General features: G+C 30.6%; 1 protein-coding gene across 1 annotated transcript; it reads right to left on the bottom strand.

Moving 5' to 3' along the window:
• Positions 1-172: 172 nt before the first annotated feature.
• cdc40 (cell division cycle 40 homolog (S. cerevisiae)) lies at positions 173-20817 on the bottom strand. The gene is made up of 15 exons (XM_067383340.1): positions 20619-20817; positions 20400-20486; positions 19327-19456; positions 19148-19234; positions 18421-18560; positions 16468-16564; positions 16250-16389; positions 15811-15885; positions 13784-13829; positions 11644-11745; positions 11293-11408; positions 10352-10485; positions 5382-5458; positions 3417-3561; positions 173-1802 (listed from the first exon to the last, which is right to left on the bottom strand). The coding sequence occupies exons 1-15, from the start codon at positions 20799-20801 to the stop codon at positions 1625-1627; spliced, it is 1737 nt and encodes a 578-aa protein (XP_067239441.1). The 5' UTR covers positions 20802-20817; the 3' UTR covers positions 173-1624.
• Positions 20818-22396: the final 1579 nt, after the last annotated feature.

The following is a 22396-nucleotide window of genomic DNA, read 5'->3' as shown; positions in this document are numbered from 1 at the left end:
TTTTTATATATATATATATATATATATATCTATATATTATATTTATATATATATATATATATATATATATATATTTATATATATATATATATATATATATATATATATATATATTTTTTTTTTTTTTTATTATTATTTATTTATTTTTATTTTTTAATTATCACCATCTGCCTGTAAGTTTTTCCTGTTTGGCCAATGTGCCGAACTTTTATTTTGACAACACACTGCTGATTTGAATCATTTTCTTATTTTTTTAGGATTTTATAATTTGTCATTTTAATATATATTTACACACACACATACATACATGTTTACATTTTATTACATGTATATTTTTATTAAATTATTATGCATCTAATTATATATTTTTTGTACTACAAATATAATAAAAATACAATTATGTCCTTTTTTTGTACTGCAAAATTGGTTTTAATGCTCCATTTTGATCAAACAGTAATGCACCACTAGTACCCATGATGCAAACGCTCGACTAACTCAATACTCTATTAAACAGAAATATTGAGTGAAATTTGAGTGAACGTTTCCCAAAAGCCTAAGTAGATTATAGAAATCATTGGCACCAGTGATCTACTCAGGCTTACAATGCTTTTGGGAAATGCAGAAATTTCTCAGTATGGAATAAAATATATTCATGGTATATTTTGTAAGTATGTTGCTCGATAAAAACAGGCTGAATTCAGGAATATCGAACCGCTTTTTCCACAGTCATTTTAATGTGAGAAAGTGACAACTTCAGCTGAATTTACACAGATTGAATAAACTAAGAAACTATTTATTTTCATCTGTTAATACTGAAGATAATTTACATTTTGAATAGTCGCAGATATAAATGAACCGTCGATGTTTACACGACTCAGGATTCTGATTGGCTGTCTAGTCTGCATCTCTGAAACAGTAATACTGGCATAATCAGGTTATGTCAAAATGCATTTACTTAAAGCATATTCCATATTCTGAAATGAATAACATAAATCCTACAATGACAGACTCACCGTGAGGTCGTGCACTTGTGATATTTGCTTTTGTAGAGACACCATGTGTGATTTCCCATTAAAATAAAAAATAAAATACATGTTTAACAGCAAAATTCCCAGTGGAGGACTACATTACCCATAATTCCAAAGTGAAATCCTTCCAATCAGGTCACAGTTACCATGAAATAAAGCTTTGGGAATTATTTAAAACTCATATGTGGTGTTTTATACTATAATCAATGTCTTAAAGAAAATTTGAGGAGTTCATCCCCTAATTAAAGATGTCAAAGTACTTGTAGCTTTTTTATATACACTCTGCCTCTAATGAAACGCTGTGATGTTGTGATTAATTTACTTCCGGAAAGAAACGCAGCCACCAAAACACACAGACAGCAGAAAATAAACGAGAGACATTTATTATCTTCAAAAAGAGAAATATGAGACATGGTTTTCATTCATTAAAACACAAAAAGCTTGAGCTGAAAGTCTCTGGTGTGTGTGTGTGTGTGTTAGGACTGGATACCAGCCCGATAAGAAGTCTCAGATCCGTGTTAAAAGCTCAGATTCAGGAGAGACAGTGTGTGATGAAGGAAGGAAGCGTTTGCCTGAAGCTGCGGTGTGTTTGTCCCTCAGTCCCAGAGTTTGATCTGTCCGTCCCAGCCGCAGGTGATGACCTTGGACGTCTCGTGAGGGTGCCAGAGCGCGCTGATGCACACCTTATCGTGCGCTTTGATCCTATGATACAGTTTAGTCGTCTTCCAGTCCCAGATGTTCAACTTCCCGTCGGCATCACCCGAGACCACGTAACTGCAGGAAGACACGGAGAGAATGAGTTAAAGACATTTACTGCGGTGAGGACGACTAATGCTGAAACAGGAGGATGTGCAATACTCTTCAAACTATTCCTCCATATTAATGCTTTCGCTCTGAACCAGCTTAATAAGGTGATTGTATTTTTAATCAGAATTCAATTAAAAAGTCAAGATTAAGGCGAACCAAAAATCACAATGTGGCTATAAACTTATAAACTGGCAATTGTCAAAAAAGAAAAACAAAAAGAAACGTTAAATGGTCCCTGTGGTTTCCTGCCAAAATAATGAAGAACATGAAGAAATTGAAAAACTGTAATTTCAGTGTTTTTCAGTATTAATATATTTTTATTTAATAAATAACTATTTTCCTTTACAGTGAAATAGTACAAAAGTAGTATTTCTTAATTTGTAAAAAAATTGTAATAAATAATAAAATCAATTATTAATTGTAATTTTACAGCTGTACTGTAAATTAAAATTATAATATTTCTTAAATATATTTTACAATGAAAAAGTGTAAAAGTAATATTTCTTAATTTGTTTTAAATATATTTTAATTAGTAATAATAATAATAATAAAACAATTGTTAATTGTAATTTTACAACTGTACTGTAAATTAAAATATTTGTCTTATATTTATTTTACAGTGAAAGTGCAACAGTAGTATTTCTTAAATTGTTTTATGTAAAATATTTTTATTTATTTAACAAATAAATTATTAATTGTAATTTTTACAGCTGTACTGTAAATTAAAATTATATATTTTTTCTTAATTATATTTATTTTACAGTGAAACAGTGCAAAAGTAATACTTAATTTGTTATTTTTTTATTTATTAGGAATAAAATCATAATTAATAATTTTTCAGTGGTACTGTAAAATAAAATTTTTAGATTTTTCCCTACAGTTAAATAGTACAAATTAATATTTCTTAAATTGTTTTACAAAAATTGTAATAAATAAAATCATTATTAATTGTAATTATACAGCAGTGCTGCAAATTACAAGTATAATATTTTTAAATATTATTTATTTTACAGTAAAATAGTGCAAAAGTAATACTAATTTTTTCAATGTTTTTTATTTAGTAATAATAATAAAATCATAATTAATTGGAATTTTAGAGCTTAATGTAAAATAAAAATTATAATATTTTTCTAAAAAAGATTTACAGTGAAATAGTGCAACAGTAATATTTCTTAATTTGTTGTAAATGAAAATTATATTTTAATATAGTAATAAAAATAATAATAATAATGAAATTATTATTATTATATAGTCATATTGATGATCACATTTTGTTGTGCAGCCCTACAAATAAGCACAGTAAACATGGAGCTTTTATAAAAAACTAAATAAAACAAGTAAAATAATTAGCATTTAAAAACACAAATGCAATTTGTAATCAGAAAAATTGCAGATACCCCCAAACCATCCCAAAATCATGCATACTAACTAGTGTACATATATTCATGAGTCATGACACAAGCTGTTTTGCCACTAAATTAGCTCTGCTTTAAGGAATATGTTTCCTTCAAGAGTGTTGAAGCTCTAAATCACAATTAGAAACAGAACATCAACAGAAATATTCCGTTTGAAGAGATTCACCTCATGTCCGGAGAGAAGTCCACCTGACAGGCGTAGCCCGCCACCATGTGACCTTTGAAGATCTTCTTCTTGTTGAGACGGAATCGGTTTTGAGCTCCAAAGATCAGGATCTGATTGTCCATGGACTGACAGGCCAGCCACTTACCTGAGATCAGCACAAAACACACGTCACACAAGGAACTACATATCCTGAAAAACAACTAGTCTGTGGGAAGTTTAAGTGACTAGTCTTTAAAAAGATGACTAGTCACCGATATTTATCCGGTGTTTTCCGATCAATTCAAAACCATCGGCATATCTGCTATAGCATGAAAAATGCAGATATAACAGATGGTTTCTTAATTAACTGCGTGAAGGCACTGAGCTGAATAATGTCTGTTGCAGAATCCAAATTTATCCTTTGCATGCATTTTATTCAAGAAGAAGAAGACACGAAAGAGAACTCAATTCTACTCACTAAGTTCACAATGTCTCAGACAGTGCTCAAATACTGAATTGAGTTTTCTTTCACTTCTAATTCTCACAAAATTACATCAAAATGGCCATCTTTGCGGGTATCCTTGTAATTATAATCGTTTATGTCTTAAATAAAAGTAAACAGCTGGGAAATAAAACGCTTGTGTAACAGTATATTGGATCCATGCAGCTCTTAAAGTGACAGCAGCCTAATATTCCTGTTGCGCTGCTGTCTGCGTTTTAATGTCAATCAAAGAAAATTGCTCACTACTCTTGACTAAATAACTTTTGTAATTTCACACATGTGATTACTTTATTTCTGTACCTGAAAAGCATCATATACATCTTTGTTCTGTTGTATTTATGTATTCATGTTGGCCTGTTCAATAGAAATTATTTGATGATGCAGCAATAAACTAGCTAGTATAACTTAATGCATGCATTTTTGAACTTTGCTCATTTAATTCAAAACTTTAATCTATTTTAATGACAAATGTTCAAATAAGTAATAAAGACAGCAAGTGACAAATATCGGTATCGGCCAAAAGTTGTTTGTTAAAATCAGTATCAGCAAGCCAAAAAAAAAACAAACAAACAAACAAAAAAAAACATACAAACATGAAGGAACCAGTTATTAATTTAATTGTTTAAACATAAAAAATGGAAATAAATCACTTTTTAAATGGATTTAATTCATTATTTATAATACAATTAATAGTCGTATATAGTAATAGTAAACAATCATAATAATAATTTTAAAAAAAATTGTATATTATGAATATCGTTGGATCTTTATTGGATTGATTTTGTTCCTCTTTTGTAAGTCACTTTGGATAAAGAATCTAATAATGTAAACTAAAAAATAAAGATATGGATGAAACTGTTCAATTGATGCTTTAAAACAGTTAAATAAAATCATAACTACAGTAAATTAATAAACAGTAAAAAAAATATATATATATTTTTTATAAATAAATCATATTTAGAACAATTAAAAAAAAACTTTTTGTAAACAAAATTTAAAACTGTTTATTATTTTACTATTTATTATAGTTATGGTTTCTTTAATTATGTTTTAAAGCATGGACTGAATGTATATCTATTTATTTTTTAAAATTTACATGTGCATTTAAGCATTTATCAGACGCTTTTATCCAAAATATTGTTAACATCAATAATCAACTAGTTAGTGGACCATCCTAACCCGAACTTAGTTGAATTCTGTGTCACCTGAGCTCAATTAAACTAAAAAATGAAGCATCTCAGATGGAGTCGTACTGGGTTCACACGGGTTCATTTGCACCTCAGAAGTGCGATTTCACCATGAAGAGTGAGAAATCTGTGTCAGTTCGACATGACAGAGGAAGAGAGGAAGAGAAAACGAGGGCGCTCTTCTCTCCATCTGCGTTTGAGGGATTCTGATCAATTATTGATCAGAGAGGAAGCGATATGAGTGGCAGGGTCACATGACATTTACAGCGTCACTGGTTCATGTAGGACGTCACTCACCGTTGGGCGACAGTGTGACCGCGGGCATCGAGTGCATACTGGGCTCAGCGATGTATTTGAAGTCCACAGGAATATCCCTGAAAAAGATGAACGGCACATTTAGAAGCATCAAAACCTGCATTACAATCAAGCACATCTGTGTGTTTAATAAATTAGATTTTTATTGAGATAAAAATCATAAATGTTTCTTGAGCAGCAATCAACATTAGAATGATTTCTGAAGGATCATGTGACACTGAAGACTGGAGTTATGATGCTGAAAATACAGCTTTGACCACAGGAATAAATTATATTTTACTATATATTCACATAGAAAACAGCTGTTTTACATTGTAATAATATTTCACAATTTTTATTGTATTTTTGATCAAATAAATGCAGCTTTGGTGAGCAGAAGACAAAAACATTCTTTTATTTCTTATTTATTTATTCTTTCTTTTATTACTTATTTTACTTATATCTTTTATTCATTCATTATTTTTTTTATTTCAGACTGACATTTCATTGTTAACCAGAGCAACAGTCTCCTCCATTATGGACCGTAAGAGCTTCAGTCATTCATCAGGTGACCCATCTGCACTGAACAAACTCTAGATTTCAGTTCTTCAAACAGACTCTTGTTCTTTGAAGCTCCAGGTCTTCAGTGCCATTTTTAATCTTTTATCTCACTCTTGCTGACATTTTCTCTCTACTGACACACACACACACACACACACACACACACACACACACACACACACACACACACACACACAGCTGTGTTTGAGTTTTGTAATCCATCTACAACAGAGAAAGCGCCTCCAAACTGGAGCAGAACATTGACACCCGAGGCACGGGAAGAGAAAATCCCTCAAGACGACACGCGTGTCCCAAAATAACTCTCCGCATGAGAGAACGAGAACAAAACACTGGTGCAGATGACTTCATAAAAATCATTCTGTACATGAAACTGGTGATGCACTGAAAATATTCGAACGAAAGTTTTGGAGGGCAGAAATCATTGACCGAAACATCTTCTCCGATTAAGTATTTTTAGAGTATTCAACATCTATTTCGTTCCTCAACATGGATAAACTACAACAGGTAAACATGGAGCTGGATTAACAATATCCATTCCTCATTTTAAATCCCATGAATCAATTTTTTAGTCTATGCTGTTTTCAACTGATGAGTGAACAAAACTAAACATTTGTAGCGCCTGTCAGCTTTCAACGAAATTCATCAATAAATGTGTTTTTGTGCCTTTAATGTGTGGTGACAGATCATGAACCGATCATCTCTTCCTCTTTACTACTAGTTACAGCAGCAAATAAACATGAATGAACATCAGAAGGAATGTTGAAAGATACAGAACAACTTACTAAATGAATCATGTCTCATGTAATCCATCAATCAGTGTTTCAACCGCGAAAGATGTTAAAAAAAAACAGCTGTCATGTAAAATCACATTTACCTCAGAAAAGCCAGTTAGTGACCATAGCTAGAAAAATAACTCTAGAGAGGAGAATTTTTGATACATATATGCATTGGATTACATATTCATTGTATTTTTAATTAACCTGTTGACTTCATTATTTAATGCATGTTTGAATAAATCATGTTTTTATAACAGCCAATGTTCAATAGTTTATATTTCAAGAAAAATTAGAACCATTTATATCATCAAAAAGTTGTTATGTGTGCAATTTAAATGTCTATATGCAACTCAAGTTTTTTGTTTAAATTTGATTATTAAATAAAATTTATTTCTAGTTTCGGTTTCCAGATTAATTGAAAACTTCTCATTTAATTTTGGTTTCAGTAAAAACTATTTCGGAACAAATTATTCAGAGTGATAACAATACCGATAGTTTGAGGGTTCTGCCTATAATTCCTTCTTTTAAATTAACGATAATTTCATTATAATTAATATTTAATCATTATTACTGCAAATGCAAATAAAAAATTTATTCTCTCCATTTCATCAACTTGTGTCAGAGTAACTGGTATCAGTTATAAACAAACATTACTAAAATTAATATTAAACGCATTAACTCAATTCTGAAGATTAAATTAATATTTCTTAACTTTATGAATGTTATTAATTCATTAAATTACTATTAATATTGAACATCAAACTGGTTTCTTAGCAATTCAGTGCATTTGCCCTTGTATGATCGACACGATATATCTGCCCTGACTATTCGCTGTTTTTAAAGTATCATCCGATTGTGTGAAAATGTGCTTTTATCGGCCAAAATCGATTATTGGCCAATATATCGGTGCATCTCTCATATATATATATATATATATATATAGCCAAAATTCCCATTCAACGGGAGATTTAGGAATAAAGTTTCTCCTCACCACTCACTCACATACTCCCATATGTATATAGCCAAAATTCCCATTCAACGGGAGACTCAGGAATAAAGTTTCTCCTCACCACTCACTCATATACTCCCATATGTATATAGCCAAAATTCCCATTCAACGGGAGATTCAGGAATAAAGTTTCTCCTCACCACTCACTCATATACTCCCATATGTATATAGCCAAACTTCCCATTCAACGGGAGATTCAGGAATAAAGTTTCTCCTCACCACTCACTCATATACTCCCATATGTATATAGCCAACATTCCCATTCAATGGGAGATTCAGGAATAAAGTTTCTCCTCACCACTCACTCATATACTCCCATATGTATATAGCCAACATTCCCATTCAATGGGAGATTCAGGAATAAAGTTTCTCCTCACCACTCACTCATATACTCCCATATGTATATAGCCAAAATTCCCATTCAACAGGAGATTCAGGAATAAAGTTTCTCCTCACCACTCACTCATATACTCCCATATGTATATAGCCAACATTCCCATTCAATGGGAGATTCAGGAATAAAGTTTCTCCTCACCACTCACTCATATACCCCCATATGTATGTATATGTATATGTGTGTGTATATTTATTAGGGGTGTAACGGTACACGTATTTGTACCGAACCGTTTCGGTACAGGGCTTTCGGTACGGTGCACATGTGTACCGAAACATTACATTGCAACCAATATTCACCACCAATAACCACAATAAGCTCTGCGTTTTGTTACTTTTGATAAGAAACAAAGTGTCATCCTTCAAATTCTGTCCACGAAATCATGAAGTTTAAACAGAAAATGCCATTTTGACGTGCTTTGATGTGGGGTGACAGATCACTGTACAGGCGCCTCAGTTCAACCGGCAGCGCGAGCGCTGAGCGCAAGTGAATGTGTTCATCTCTTCCTCCTTAATACTAGTTACAGAATAAACATGAAAGAACATCTGAAGGTATGTTGCAAGATTCAGTACAACTTACTGAAACGGTCATATCTCATGTAATTGCTCATTCAGTGTTTCAACGGTGGAAAGACATCAATGAAAGCGTCCGTATTCAACAATATGTCATGATGCATTTACCTCAGAAAAGCCATTCAGTGTTCACAGCTTCTTAGTTCGCTAGAGAAATGAACTCTTTCGCTTAATATATGCACTGTATTAGCCAATATATTCATTATTTTACTTAATCTGTTAGTGATATCCTGATTAGGCTATTTAATGTATGTTTAAATAACTCTGATGTTAAAATAACAGCCACTGTGTAGAAATGATTATATTTCAACAACCAATTGGAGTAAAAACATTTAGAAGTTACTGCAAAAACTGGTCCAGCTTATAGGTTTGCATACAATTTGTTAGTTGAGTGTTGATTATTTTATCTAAAAATAAAAAGCAATTGAATTTAGGCTAATAGTTTGGGCTTCTTTCAAGTTAGGGCTCCCTATATAGTTTATAGCATTAGCAGAGATCATTTTTTTTATCCTTAAGAAACTTTTAGTTTTAATTTAATTTACTCTTTCGCTTAATATATGCACTGTATTAGCCAATATATTCATTATTTTACTTAATCTGTTAGTGATATCCTGATTAGGCTATTTAATGTATGTTTAAATAACTCTGATGTTAAAATAACAGCCACTGTGTAGAAATGATTATATTTCAACAACCAATTGGAGTAAAAACATTTAGAAGTTACTGCAAAAACTGGTCCAGCTTATAGGTTTGCATACAATTTGTTAGTTGAGTGTTGATTATTTTATCTAAAAATAAAAAGCAATTGAATTTAGGCTAATAGTTTGGGCTTCTTTCAAGTTAGGGCTCCCTATATAGTTTATAGCATTAGCAGAGATCATTTTTTTTATCCTTAAGAAACTTTTAGTTTTAATTTAATTTAATATATTTAAAGACAAAAACACAATTTGTTCAGTAAACCTCTGTTTAATAATAAAAAAAGCAAATTTTATGTTTAGTTTTCTCTCCACCTGCTGTACCGAAAACTGTACCAAACCGTGACTTCAAAACCGAGGTACGTACCGAACCGTGAGTTTTGTGTACCGTTACACCCCTAATATATATATATATGTATATAGCCAAAATTCCCATTCAATGGGAGATTCAGGAATAAAGTTTCTCCTCACCACTCACTCATATACTCCCACATGTATATAGCCAAAATTCCCATTTAACGGGAGATTCAGGAATAAAGTTTCTCCTCACCACTCACTCATATACTCCCATATGTATATAGCCAAAATTCCCATTCAATGGGAGATTCAGGAATAAAGTTTCTCCTCACCACTCCCACATATACTCCCATATGTATATAGCCAAAATTCCCATTTAACAGGAGATTCAGGAATAAAGTTTCTCCTCACCACTCACTCATATACTCCCATATGTATATAGCCAAAATTCCCATTTAACGGGAGATTCAGGAATAAAGTTTCTCCTCACCACTCACTCATATACTCCCATATGTATATAGCCAAAATTCCCATTTAACGGGAGATTCAGGAATAAAGTTTCTCCTCACCACTCACTCATATACCCCCATATGTATATAGCCAAAATTCCCATTCAATGGGAGATTCAGGAATAAAGTTTCTCCTCACCACTCCCACACGCGCAGACTTTTGTCGTCTGAGGTGCTGACGAAGCGGCGGTTCTCGTCCACGAAGGTGATGGTGTTGACGGCGCCCAGATGTCTGTCGTACTCCTGAACGACCTCACCGGAGCGGATGTCCCACTGCACGAGGAAAAACAAGCAAATCAACATCACATCAGCTGCATTTGGACCCATAAGATCGAAATTGATTCTGAAAACTTCAGTATTGATTTTCAGCTTATTTTTTTTCCCCCGCATGTGCACTAGAGATACACAAACCCACACAAAACCATCAAACAAGTATATTATCTTTCACAGTAGTAGAGTAAAATACAAAGTCAATTCTTTGATAAAGTTCAAAAGAACAGCAATTATTTGAAATAGAATCTTTTTTAACATTATAAATGTCACTTTTGATCAATATAATGCATCCTTGATGAATAAGAGTATTAATTTCTTTAAAATAATTATAAATAAATAAAATTATATTAAACTTAGCCTGTTAGACCTGCTGTAAGTCACCAGTAATAATCAAACAGCAATAATGCAAAGAGGGAAAAATCCCTCACTGCACTTGTCTGGAAAACTTTCAGATACTGAAAGCACTTTGTTTATTGCTTGAAATATGTTTCTTTGTTCTGCTTTAGTACTTTATATTTGCATGTATGTTTTGAAGCTATATTTAGTTTGAAATGTTTACTTATAATTACACAAGTGATTTAATAAAAATGCACAAATTAATTTCATATTCAAAGATGGTAAAGAAGAAGAATATAGTAATTTTTATAATAATAAATGTAGATCAAGAATGGTTTTAGACCCGGATCGTGATGCATGTTCAAATCTTCATTACCGCTGCTGTGTGTGTGTTTATGACACAGAGCATGAAATAAGCTGTTGGACACGAGCGGAGACCCTTTAATAATGACACTGTCTCTCGCTTCATACCTGGACGATCTTCTTGTCTGACATCCCGGCGACAAACAGGTTTTGTTTGTCCTCATCTGGGTTGAACTTCACGCAGTAGGGAACCTTCCTGTTGGTGAAGCGGGCGATGCACTGACCTGAAAGAGGACAGAGATGTGTTTCACATCACGATGAGCTCTGGGACTAGTGATGATCGCCTTAAACACCCCATAATATGTGAAACTGCCCGTGTTTGTGGCTCCCCCTGCTGGTGGAGCAGAGACTGAGACTCGACAGATGTGTAAACTAAACCGGTTTGAGTTGGACATGCTAAACTCATCTCTGAACATTCATCTTGGATCCTGTTGGTGTGTGTTTGTATTAAACTCTCACCGGTCTCTGAATCCCAGAGTTTGAGATATCTGTCGTAGGCGGCGCTGAGGAACTGCGTGCCCGTGTTGTTGAAGCAGACATCACGCACTGCTTTACTGTGACCTACAGAGACACAAGACATCAATGAGACCCGCCATTCAAAGATTTTTTTTGTATATTTTATATATTTTCACATAACATACTTGAAACTATTGGGTCAGTGAAAATAAAAGTGTGGATCTGTGAGTGACTTCAGACTCGACGCTTCCCAGTGGACTGTTCCTGGTCAATGCTTTTTATCAGCCCGGCAACTGTAGCCATGGCGATATCAGTAACCCACGGAGACGAGTGACGGCTGCTGTTAACGGCCATGACGCCGCATGATGGAGATTTAAGACCCTCGTCCAGCATCTAAAGACCACAGACTGATTTTGCTTTTATATTCTAGATGTTACTAAACCAAAAGTTGAGGTTAAAGGCATAAAAACACATTATTGTAATAATTATTCATTATAATAACCATTCTTGACACGATGGTAGTAATAGTAATAATAATAATAATAATTATTATTATTATTATTGTTATTGTTATTTGATTTAGTATTAGTATTTAGTATTGATTTTGTTATTTGATTTAGAAAAACTGTTTAATAATAATTATTATTATTAGATTTAAAATAGGAGAAAAACTGTTTAAATAACAAAAATCATTAAAATAAATGATTATAATACTGTTTTAGATTAATTATATTACTCTAACAGGATGTTTTAAACTATTATTGCATAATTATAATTATTATTATAATTATTATTATTATTCAGTTTTATTATAACAGACCATTTTAAATTATTGTATACTAATTATTATTGTTATTATTATTATTATTATTATTATAATTATTTAATTCTTAAATATATAATTCTTATATTGAATAATCATTAATATTATTATGCAAAAATACAATGATTTAAAACAGTGATAGAATAACAATATGAATAATATAAAATAGAATAATTTTTAAATATTATTATGCTAAAACTGTCAGAGTAACTGTATAACAAAAATCATGATAATTATAATTATTATTAAGTTTTATTCTAACAGACTATTTCAAATAATTGTATACTAAGAATAATGATAATTATTATTTTAATCTTATTATTTGAAATGTATTTATGTATTTATGTATATATATGTATTTATGTATATTATATATATATATATATATATATATATATATATATATATATATATATATATATATAAAAATATTTAAACATATTTAAATAAATATAATGAATAATTATTATTAATATGCAAAAATACAATTATTTAAAACAGTGTTAGAATAACATTATTAATATAAAATAAATATAAATATAAAATAGTATAATTTTTATTATTATAATTATTGTTATGCTGTTTTACTCTGACAGTTTCAAACTCTCATATTTTTTATTCTTATCTAATAATTTCTAATTTCATTCTTAATATTACTTTAATTTTATATATATATATATATATATATATATATATATAATAATGAATAAAAAGTATTATTAATGTTATTATTCTAAAAAAATATGTTATTATTCTTAAAAACTACTTCTCACATTTTTAATTCTTATATAATAACAATAATTGTTATTATTATTACTACTACTACTACTACTACTATTAATTTACTGTTGTTGTTGCTACTATTGTTATTATTCAAGAATTAAAAAAAACAGAAAAGTTTAAGGCATAAAATTATGACTGTGTCCAGAACGGCACATTAAAACACCCTCAGTTTCCAATAGTTTAATCAGGCTGAATTAATTAAACCTGTCGACAGTGAGATTTTGCGATGCAGAATTGAACATTTGAGCTCTGAAGTCCCGTCCGAACGCATGAATGTCATTCAGCTCACATCTCCTGCGAGTCTCCTGAGTTCGAGAGAGCGTGACGGAGCCGAGCGGCGGTTCTGACAGCGCTTGATAAATGAGCCGAGACACTGGAGAAACAGCCTCTGATTTATTCCATTACTCACGTCTCAGAGTAATTAAAGCACATCACTCAATCACGCTTGCACGCCACAGCAGCAAGTCTGTAATAAAACGTGTGATTCTTCCTCTGTGGCCAAACGAGACTAGAAGAGAGAAAAATGACAACACTCACCAATAAACGTCCGTGCACATCTTCTCTCATTATAAACCTCCCACAACTAGAGCAAAAGACAAAAACAACATCAGACATCTGGGTAGTTTTTTAATAAAACTTTTCATTATGATAAAATGCATATTAACGTAAAGACAAGTATCTTTAAGATGATGAAGCTGGTCAGCATTTATTTCATTATAAAACACCTTTTAGCTTTATGTCCGTTCGTTTAAAGTTTCCTGAGAAAATTATTTTTTAAAGAAAAACATTCCATCTGGTCTCTCTATTAAGAATTATTTTTAATATATATTTGTAAAGCACTTTTAATAAAATTCCCAAAAATAGTGAGATCATAAAAATTACTTGTATAATAATTATTCTTGACAAAATAATAATTAACAGCTTTATTATTATGATTATATTATATAAGAATTATTATATAAGAATTACAAAGAAGTTGCTTAAACAGTATAATAACTTTTTATTATTATTGTAACTTATTATTATTATTATTATTATACGGTTGTACTCTAACAGACCAATTTAAATTCTAGTATTTTGCATAATACTTATAATAATAATTATTATATTAAAATTAATTAATATTAATTAATATTAATATGAAAATAATGTTCATATTAATTATATTATAATATTCTAACACTGTTGTGACACAATAATAATAATTTATTTTTATTTTAACAGACCATTTAAATCTTGTATTTTGCCATAATTATTTTTACTATATTCTATTAATATTATTCTAACAATAAACAATTATAATAATTTATTATTTATTATTTTTTATATATAATTTATTTATTATTATATTATTTATTATTTATTTGTTACTATATTATATTAATATTATTTTATTGATAAATAATATTATTATATTTATAAGTTAATTATTATTAATTAATTAATATAACAATCATTGCAATATTAATTATATTAATATTATATTCTAACAGACTGTTTTAATATTATTCAAATATTATTGTTGCATAATAATAATAATTATTCTATTAATAAATAACATTATATTCTAACAGTTTTAAATTGTCATTGCTGTCGCATAATTATGTTTTATTTTAACAGACTTACACATTTTATTTTTATATAATTATTATTAATAAATAATAATATTGTTATTTATTCCTGACATAATAATAATTAACGGCATTATTATTATGATTATCATTATTATATAAGAATTATTATACAAGAATTAGAAAGAGGTTGCTTAAAACAGTGTAACTTTTTATTATTATAATTATTATTATTATTATTTCATTGCACTCTTAACAGACCAATTTAAATTCTAGTATTTTGCATAACACTTACAATAATAATAATAATAATAATAATAATAATAATATTAATAATACAATATTAAAATTAATTAATATTAATATGAAAATAATGTTCATAAATTATAATATTAATATAATTAACAGACTGTTTTAAATTATTATTGTTGCACAATAATAGTAATAATAATAATAATAATAATAATAAATTGTTATTTAGTGTTTATTTAAAAAAAAACAATTAAATCTTGTATTTTGCCATAATTATTATTAATATATTCTATTAATATTATTCTATTAATAAATAATAATTATAATTTGTTTTTTTATTTATTATTTTTGTTATATTATATTATTATATTCATAAATAATCATAATAAAAGTTACTTATTATTATAGTTATTATAATCATTAATATGTTAATAATTTTAATATTAATTATATTGATATAATATTCTAAGCCTTTTTAAAATGGTTATTGCACAAAAATAATAATAAGTAATTTTTTTTATATTAACAGACTTTTTAAATAATAATTATTATTATAATTCAAAAATACAATAATTTATTACTATATTATTTTAATAAATAATAAAAGTATTAATAATATTAATTATTGATATTATTACTAGTATTCAAGATTTAGAAAAAATGTTAAATGAAGTGTAGAACCGTTTTACAGGACACTGCTTGACCTCTCACTTCAACACGAGAAGTGTTTAAAGATCTCACCTTGATTTTACAGTCCATAGAGCAGGACAGCAGCAGATGACCAGACGCCGGAAACAGACGGATGGCACTGACACCCTGCAGACAGGAGGTGCAGTTTGCGTGAACATACATGAAACGATACGAGAGAATATGGTACGTCTGTCGAAGTAAACGGTTGAGTCAGTATGTAGTCACACTGCCAGAGGGATGAGAGCAAAACTGAACACTGATGCCATGTAACAGCATAAACGCCATCCAGACAAACTCTACAGAATTTATTAATAAACTAGCGATTTGTGAGTAAGTGTCGGCTGCAAAGATGACCATAAGTTAAGAATGATGTATAATACATTCTAAATGAATCGATATTGAATCAAATCAAGCTCAAATCTAATCAAATGGTGAAATGCGCGTCAACGTCCAGCCCCTACACACCAATGACGGGCGGCCGTCGGCTCACCTTAGTGTGTCCGGTCCACACATGCAGCTGTTTCTTAGGCAGGTAGCATTTATCCGGGATGTCCGGCGAGCGCAGGTTGATGCCCACGTCCTGAGGTATGTGCAGGTACGAACGGCCCTGATAGTCGTACGCGTCTTTAACTGCAGTGAGGGAGAGACGGAGGGTTAAGAGCAGATCAAACACACGTTTGGTTGACTGTATGTTGTGTCGTGTCGTACTGTGAAGGATGGTCTTCTCCTCCGCTGGAGCTTCTTCTTCATTCTTGCCTCTCTTCTGTCTCTTGGCTGTGATCTCGTCCAGCTCTTTCTGCTCATCCTGTCACATTGAAACATGATGCAAAAGATTAGACTATAATAAACACACATTTAAGGTGAATTTGGCTAGTTTTTTAACTCAAAAAAATAGTTCCGCCGATTATTCAGAAAGATGATCCGCCGATACAGATTTCCTCAAGGAAAAAAAGTGTTTTAACTAGTAGTAAAAGGGAATGTTTCTTCATTTTGGTTTCCTTTAAGCATCAAAAACAAATATTGCTAACTAATGTTAAAATACGAGACCTTATTGTAAAGTGTTCCTCAAATATTATGCAGAAAATTACATGAATAATAACTAAAGATATAGCTGCGAGCAGCAATTATCGGGGTTCGAGCATTTTAAAGCATTTAAGCACAGGCATAAAAATGTAAAATGTTTTAATTAGCAAGCCTGTAACCATCTCGATCATAGATGAAAAAGACCATTTACAGCCAATACATGCAATTTACCATAGGAAATACATGTTTTTTAAAGCTTTTTAACAGTTATTGAGGTTGAGCCATAAACCTGAGAGTTTTTTTAAAAATAATCTCCGATACATAACGAACGATTTGTTGGACAGTGGCGGTCCTAGAGGCAAAGTTGCTCAAAATGAGGAGTTCTACCATGTGGTATGTGCGAAAAATCGTGCGATACACGATGCTTTACGCACGTGAAAAACGCGAAGGCGCCCCCCGGTGGCCGTTTCCCCCCCATTATTCTCACTGACCTTTAGGGCAAATAGGCCCAGTGAGTTTCGTTCTGATTGGCCTCCGTTAACCTTGTCTTACAGCCGCTCAAACTTCAATGGCCGATGACGGATATGTTTTTCGAGATGTGAAATGTCAAGATGTTTTTCCGCTTCAAAGTCACTGCAAGCCAATTTTCAAGTCGATCAGACTAACGGTGAAGTAGTTATAGTCGTTTTCATGTTTTTTCCTGTTCCCAATCGCCGCAATTTCTTTAATGTGACAAAAGATTGAGTCCATAGATACGTGTTCCAAGTTTGGTGAAAATATCTCATTTCGTTCACGAGTAATAGCCATTTTAGTAAAGTGGCCCCACCCACTTCGAACGTTTTGGCGTCCCTTAGCGACTGTGAAGATTTATAAATTTTTACAGTGTTTTAGTCACTTTCTTTTCACACAGTTGTTTTTATAGTATATTATAGCAATACAATATTCATCATTTTGTAATATTGAATGACTACTATCATCATGCAATACATTTTCTAAATGTTAAAACAGCATATTTTCTAAATTCTGTCATAATCGATAAACAATCTTTGCATTTACATTGTGAATATTAAATTAAAGTGTAACCAGAGTTGCAACAGATGCAACTTTTGATCCTAAAAATGTATTAGTAAATGTGAACTAAGATTAATAAATGCTATAGAAATATTGAGATTACTGTTTAGATTTATAAAAGTTTTCTAGTTTTATTAATATTTTGAATTGGCTTTAATTTTAGTTTAATTTTTAGTCATTTTATTATGTGCTTTTGTTATTTTATTAAGCATTTTTTTAAATGTTGCAATTTAGGTTTAATCAATTTTTTTTTATTTAAGTTAGTTTTAATTTTTATTACCAGTTATTAATTTTAGTGCTTCAACAAACTTATTTCAGTTAACATTTCTACATTTTTTTTTAACTAATACTTATTTTTTATTTTATATCAGCTTAATTTTAATTAACAGTTAATGATTTTAATAGTCTTAGTTTATGATAATAACCCTGGTTTACTCGCAAATTTAGTTGCAGCACAAGTAAGAGAAGCAGAAAAAAATACACGCATTGTGGGTGTTTGGTGAAGGCACTTTAATCCTGGTTTAGGATTCATCTTATAAACTGAATATTATGAAAATGAAGTCTCACCTCAGAGGGTTTGGCCACGTCTTTCTCATCCTGATATTTGGCCCAAGGGCCCAGAAAGCTGTCGATATCAGCCGCATCTCCTCCTTTCACCTTCTTCCTCTTCTCAGACTTCTTTGGTCCCGTCTCAAACACCGTCAGCCCTAGTGGAGGAGAACAACAATAAGAGCAGGGCTCCAGAATAACATTTGAATTAACAGGAATTAATAATTCAGTACCAAAAAACTTTGACAAACATTGATTTATTGATGATATATTTTATAACAGTGATTTCATAATGTCTAAATATAATATATTAGGGAGTGGTAATTTACCACTCCCTAATATATTATATTTAGACATTATGAAATCACTGTTATACCACTGGTAATGGCTAATAAGCCAATAAGTGCTCCTCTGCCGCCATCTACTGGTTATAGTGGGCATTTCTTTTTAGTTTTGAATAAAAGTGTTTGTTTGCCACCAAGTGTTATTTTCCTACATCTTGAAATTTTAAATTTTACAAGTGGGGACAATCTTTGAAGTAATGTTTTGGTCATCACATGAAAAATAACATTTAAATTGGATAATATTTAGAGCCTTTAGTGGTACATTTATAATAACATGCACTGATGAATCCTGCACCATAAAACAGAAAGTACTGTCCATTTTGATTGCATGACACATTATTTATAATTGCAAAACTTGATGCAAATAAAAAAAAGCAGATGCTGAACGACGTGAATCTCACCTTTGTTTTTCTCCGCTTCTTCTACGGCTCCTATGTAGCTGCTGGATGAGACCTGACTGGTGTCCACAGACGGGTCCAGAGCGTAACCTGACCCATAAACAAACCAAACACACACGTTTGATTTCATTCTATGTGTGAATACAGAAGCTATACAAGTGAGAACAACGCATAACTCTCACCAAACGTAGAGAAGGTTCTCCTCTGCTGCTCAAACATGAAGTCGTTCACATGAGCCGGTTCAGCATAACCAGACAGCATGTTTCTCGGTGCGGCCATCTGCTGGGATCTGAACGGGTTCACTGGTCCAAACTGGAATGAGAGGAGACAAACAGGATAAATAAGATATTACAGGGGTATTCAAACTGTAAAAAAATAAAAATAAATAAGAAGATTAAAATAAATAAATAAAATAATTTGATTAAGACAAAATGTTATTTTTTAACCTATTAAAGAGATTAAATTGGAATAAAATAAATTAATAAAAAATTTATATATATAAAAAAATTGATTAGTTAAATAAGCAAATAAATACTATAATAAATATATATATATATATATATATATATATATATATATATATATATATATATATATATATATATATATAACATTTACTAGACATTAAATTTAATACATTTTTCATTTTTGATTTATAATATATATATAATCTAGAGATGACCTGTAAAAACAATAAATAATAAGAAGATTAAAATAAATAAATAAATGATTAAAATAAAGAAATACAAATTTAAATTAAAATATAAACAAAAATTACATTAAAGTTAGATAAATTAAAAAATAAATACATTTAACAGCACATTACTATAGTGAGTAGGAAAAAAATATATAAGGTAACTTAATAGACATTAATTTTTTATTTATAATATAAATCTAGTCTAGAGACAAACTGTAAAAAATAATAATAATATTCAAATAAAAAGTAAATAAATGTGATTAAAATAAAATATTAGTTACTAATCTACTAATTAAATTAAGATAAATACAAATGTAGATTAAAATACACATAAAAATTACATTAAAGTTAAATAAATAATACATTTAACGGCACATTACTATAGTGAGTAGAAAAAAATATAAAATAATGTAACTTAATAGAAACTAATGTATAAACTGTGTTTATAAAAGTTAATTGCCTTTTAAATTTTAGCATCCCTCACACAAGGATGATCATATTTGGAGGTCTGTGGCATCTAAAATATTAAAAAATTATATTTGAAACACACAATATCACCTCTGGAGCAAACATGGTTTCAAATGTAGGGTTGTAAGTGACTTCTTTGAGTGCTGGATCAAGATGCACACCGGTCTCAACATCTTCCTGACAAAGACAAACACAGAAAACATTATTTCAGCTATTATTGAGAACATAAACACATTTGATCGACTGTTTTCCCTCAGAATCAGCTGAACTGTACGTTAAGAGACTGTGTGCCGCGCGGTTCTTGTTTACCTTCACGGCGACCTCGGGCGCTGAATTCAGAGCGGCTAAAGTCGTTATAATGTCGGATTTTGAGGGCTGAAGATGCGCGACCGAGTCTGGTTCGACTTTCTGTGGACTAGTACGGGATTCTGACTCATTTTCCGAATCTGAGTCGCTGCCGTACGAAACGAGGGCACCCACCGCCGCCGCCATCTTTGCTGTTGTTGGTCTTTCGTCAGCGGGTCCTCAAAGATGGATATATTTTTTTAATATCTTAAACAATGTATTATTTTTAAAAATAATCTTATAACATATGTCTGTGCTTTAAATAAAATATAACATTATAAGCATATTATTTTTGTAATGGAATGTCAAGTGGGCGCAGTTGTAGTGCAGTAAGTTAGATGTTGTATCTTTTAGGACAACAGCTTACAAGAGCGCGCATTGCGACGTACACGCGCACTGTGTAATGCGCTTACTGTATTTTATTTTTTACCAGGGTTATTATGGTTAACTAAAACTAAAACCATAAAAAAATTGTGTTACTTGAAATAAAATAAACGTTTCAAAACGTTTTAAACGTTTAAACATTTAGTTAAACTTGATTTACTAAAATACAATAATATATATATATATATATATATATATATATATATATATATATATATATATATATATATATATATATATATGTTTAAAAAAATAACTGACAAAATCTTTTTCACTGGTAAACGGACTCTTCTCACGGACAGTAATGACGCGTTTTAACGGTCATCGTAAATCTTCCAATTTTTTTTTTTTAAATAGATGTATAACACTATACTCAGTATTTTATTTTATTTTTACCAGGGTTATTATAGTTAACTAAAACTAAAACCATAAAAAAACATTGTGATACTTGAAATAAAATAAACGTTAACTGAAATAAAAAAAATTAAAAAAAAAAAACCTTAAACTTATTTTATTTTAGCTTATTTCAGCATTTCTCATTTTCATTTAGTTAAACTTGATTTACTAAAATACCAGGATCGTAAATCTTGCAAAGTTTTCTATATTTTCATTTTTTTTTTATGTATGCACATTTATAAACTATACTCAATATTTTATTACCTTTTCATCAAATTACAAAAAAAAAAAAAAAAAAAAAAAAACATTACTACTGTGAGTTTTCACAACTTTTTGAAAGTTGTGAAAACGCTGTTGTTGAGTTCTTCTTTTGCTGTTTGAGAAAATGGGGACACAAAATGTATTTAATGTATTCTCTCAGAATTTTACCCAACTATGACGACTTCCGCTTCGAGAAACCCGAAAAATTAAGCAAAGAATAAAATAAAAGACGTAAACAGATAAAAATGAAAGTGCAAGTACATAAAAAGTTGAAATTATGTCTTTCCATGTCACAATTATGACGTTCCATGTCATACGTTTGGCTTTTGTGTCATAATTATGAATTTGCAAGTACCTATTTCGACTTATGTCATAATTATGATTCACCAAAGCATGTTTTTTCCTTAGATTTCTCATATCACAGCTAGTAGGAACATGTATAACACCTTGAAGTAGATTTTGTGCTAAACAAGTTGTTTGTATTTGCAATTACTGGTTGGACTTGATGGGTGTGGTCTGAGTGCGACATTAGCCAATCAGCTCAGGGATCCCGCTGTGGGCGGGGCGCGGTTGGTTGCAGCGAGTTCCTCGGCTCTGTGGCTCCACAATAGAAAGTGGGACGTACCATCTGCTGCCGGAGGGGTGGAGTCACACACACCGACATCCCGAACATCGCTTCTCCTCAGAAAAGGAGCACAACC

This window comes from Chanodichthys erythropterus, chromosome 4, assembly GCF_024489055.1.
Source record: "Chanodichthys erythropterus isolate Z2021 chromosome 4, ASM2448905v1, whole genome shotgun sequence".
Taxonomy (NCBI): Eukaryota; Metazoa; Chordata; class Actinopteri; order Cypriniformes; family Xenocyprididae; genus Chanodichthys; species Chanodichthys erythropterus.
The sequence above is the reverse complement of the archived record's forward strand: the minus strand, read 5'-3'. Positions and strand labels throughout refer to the sequence as shown.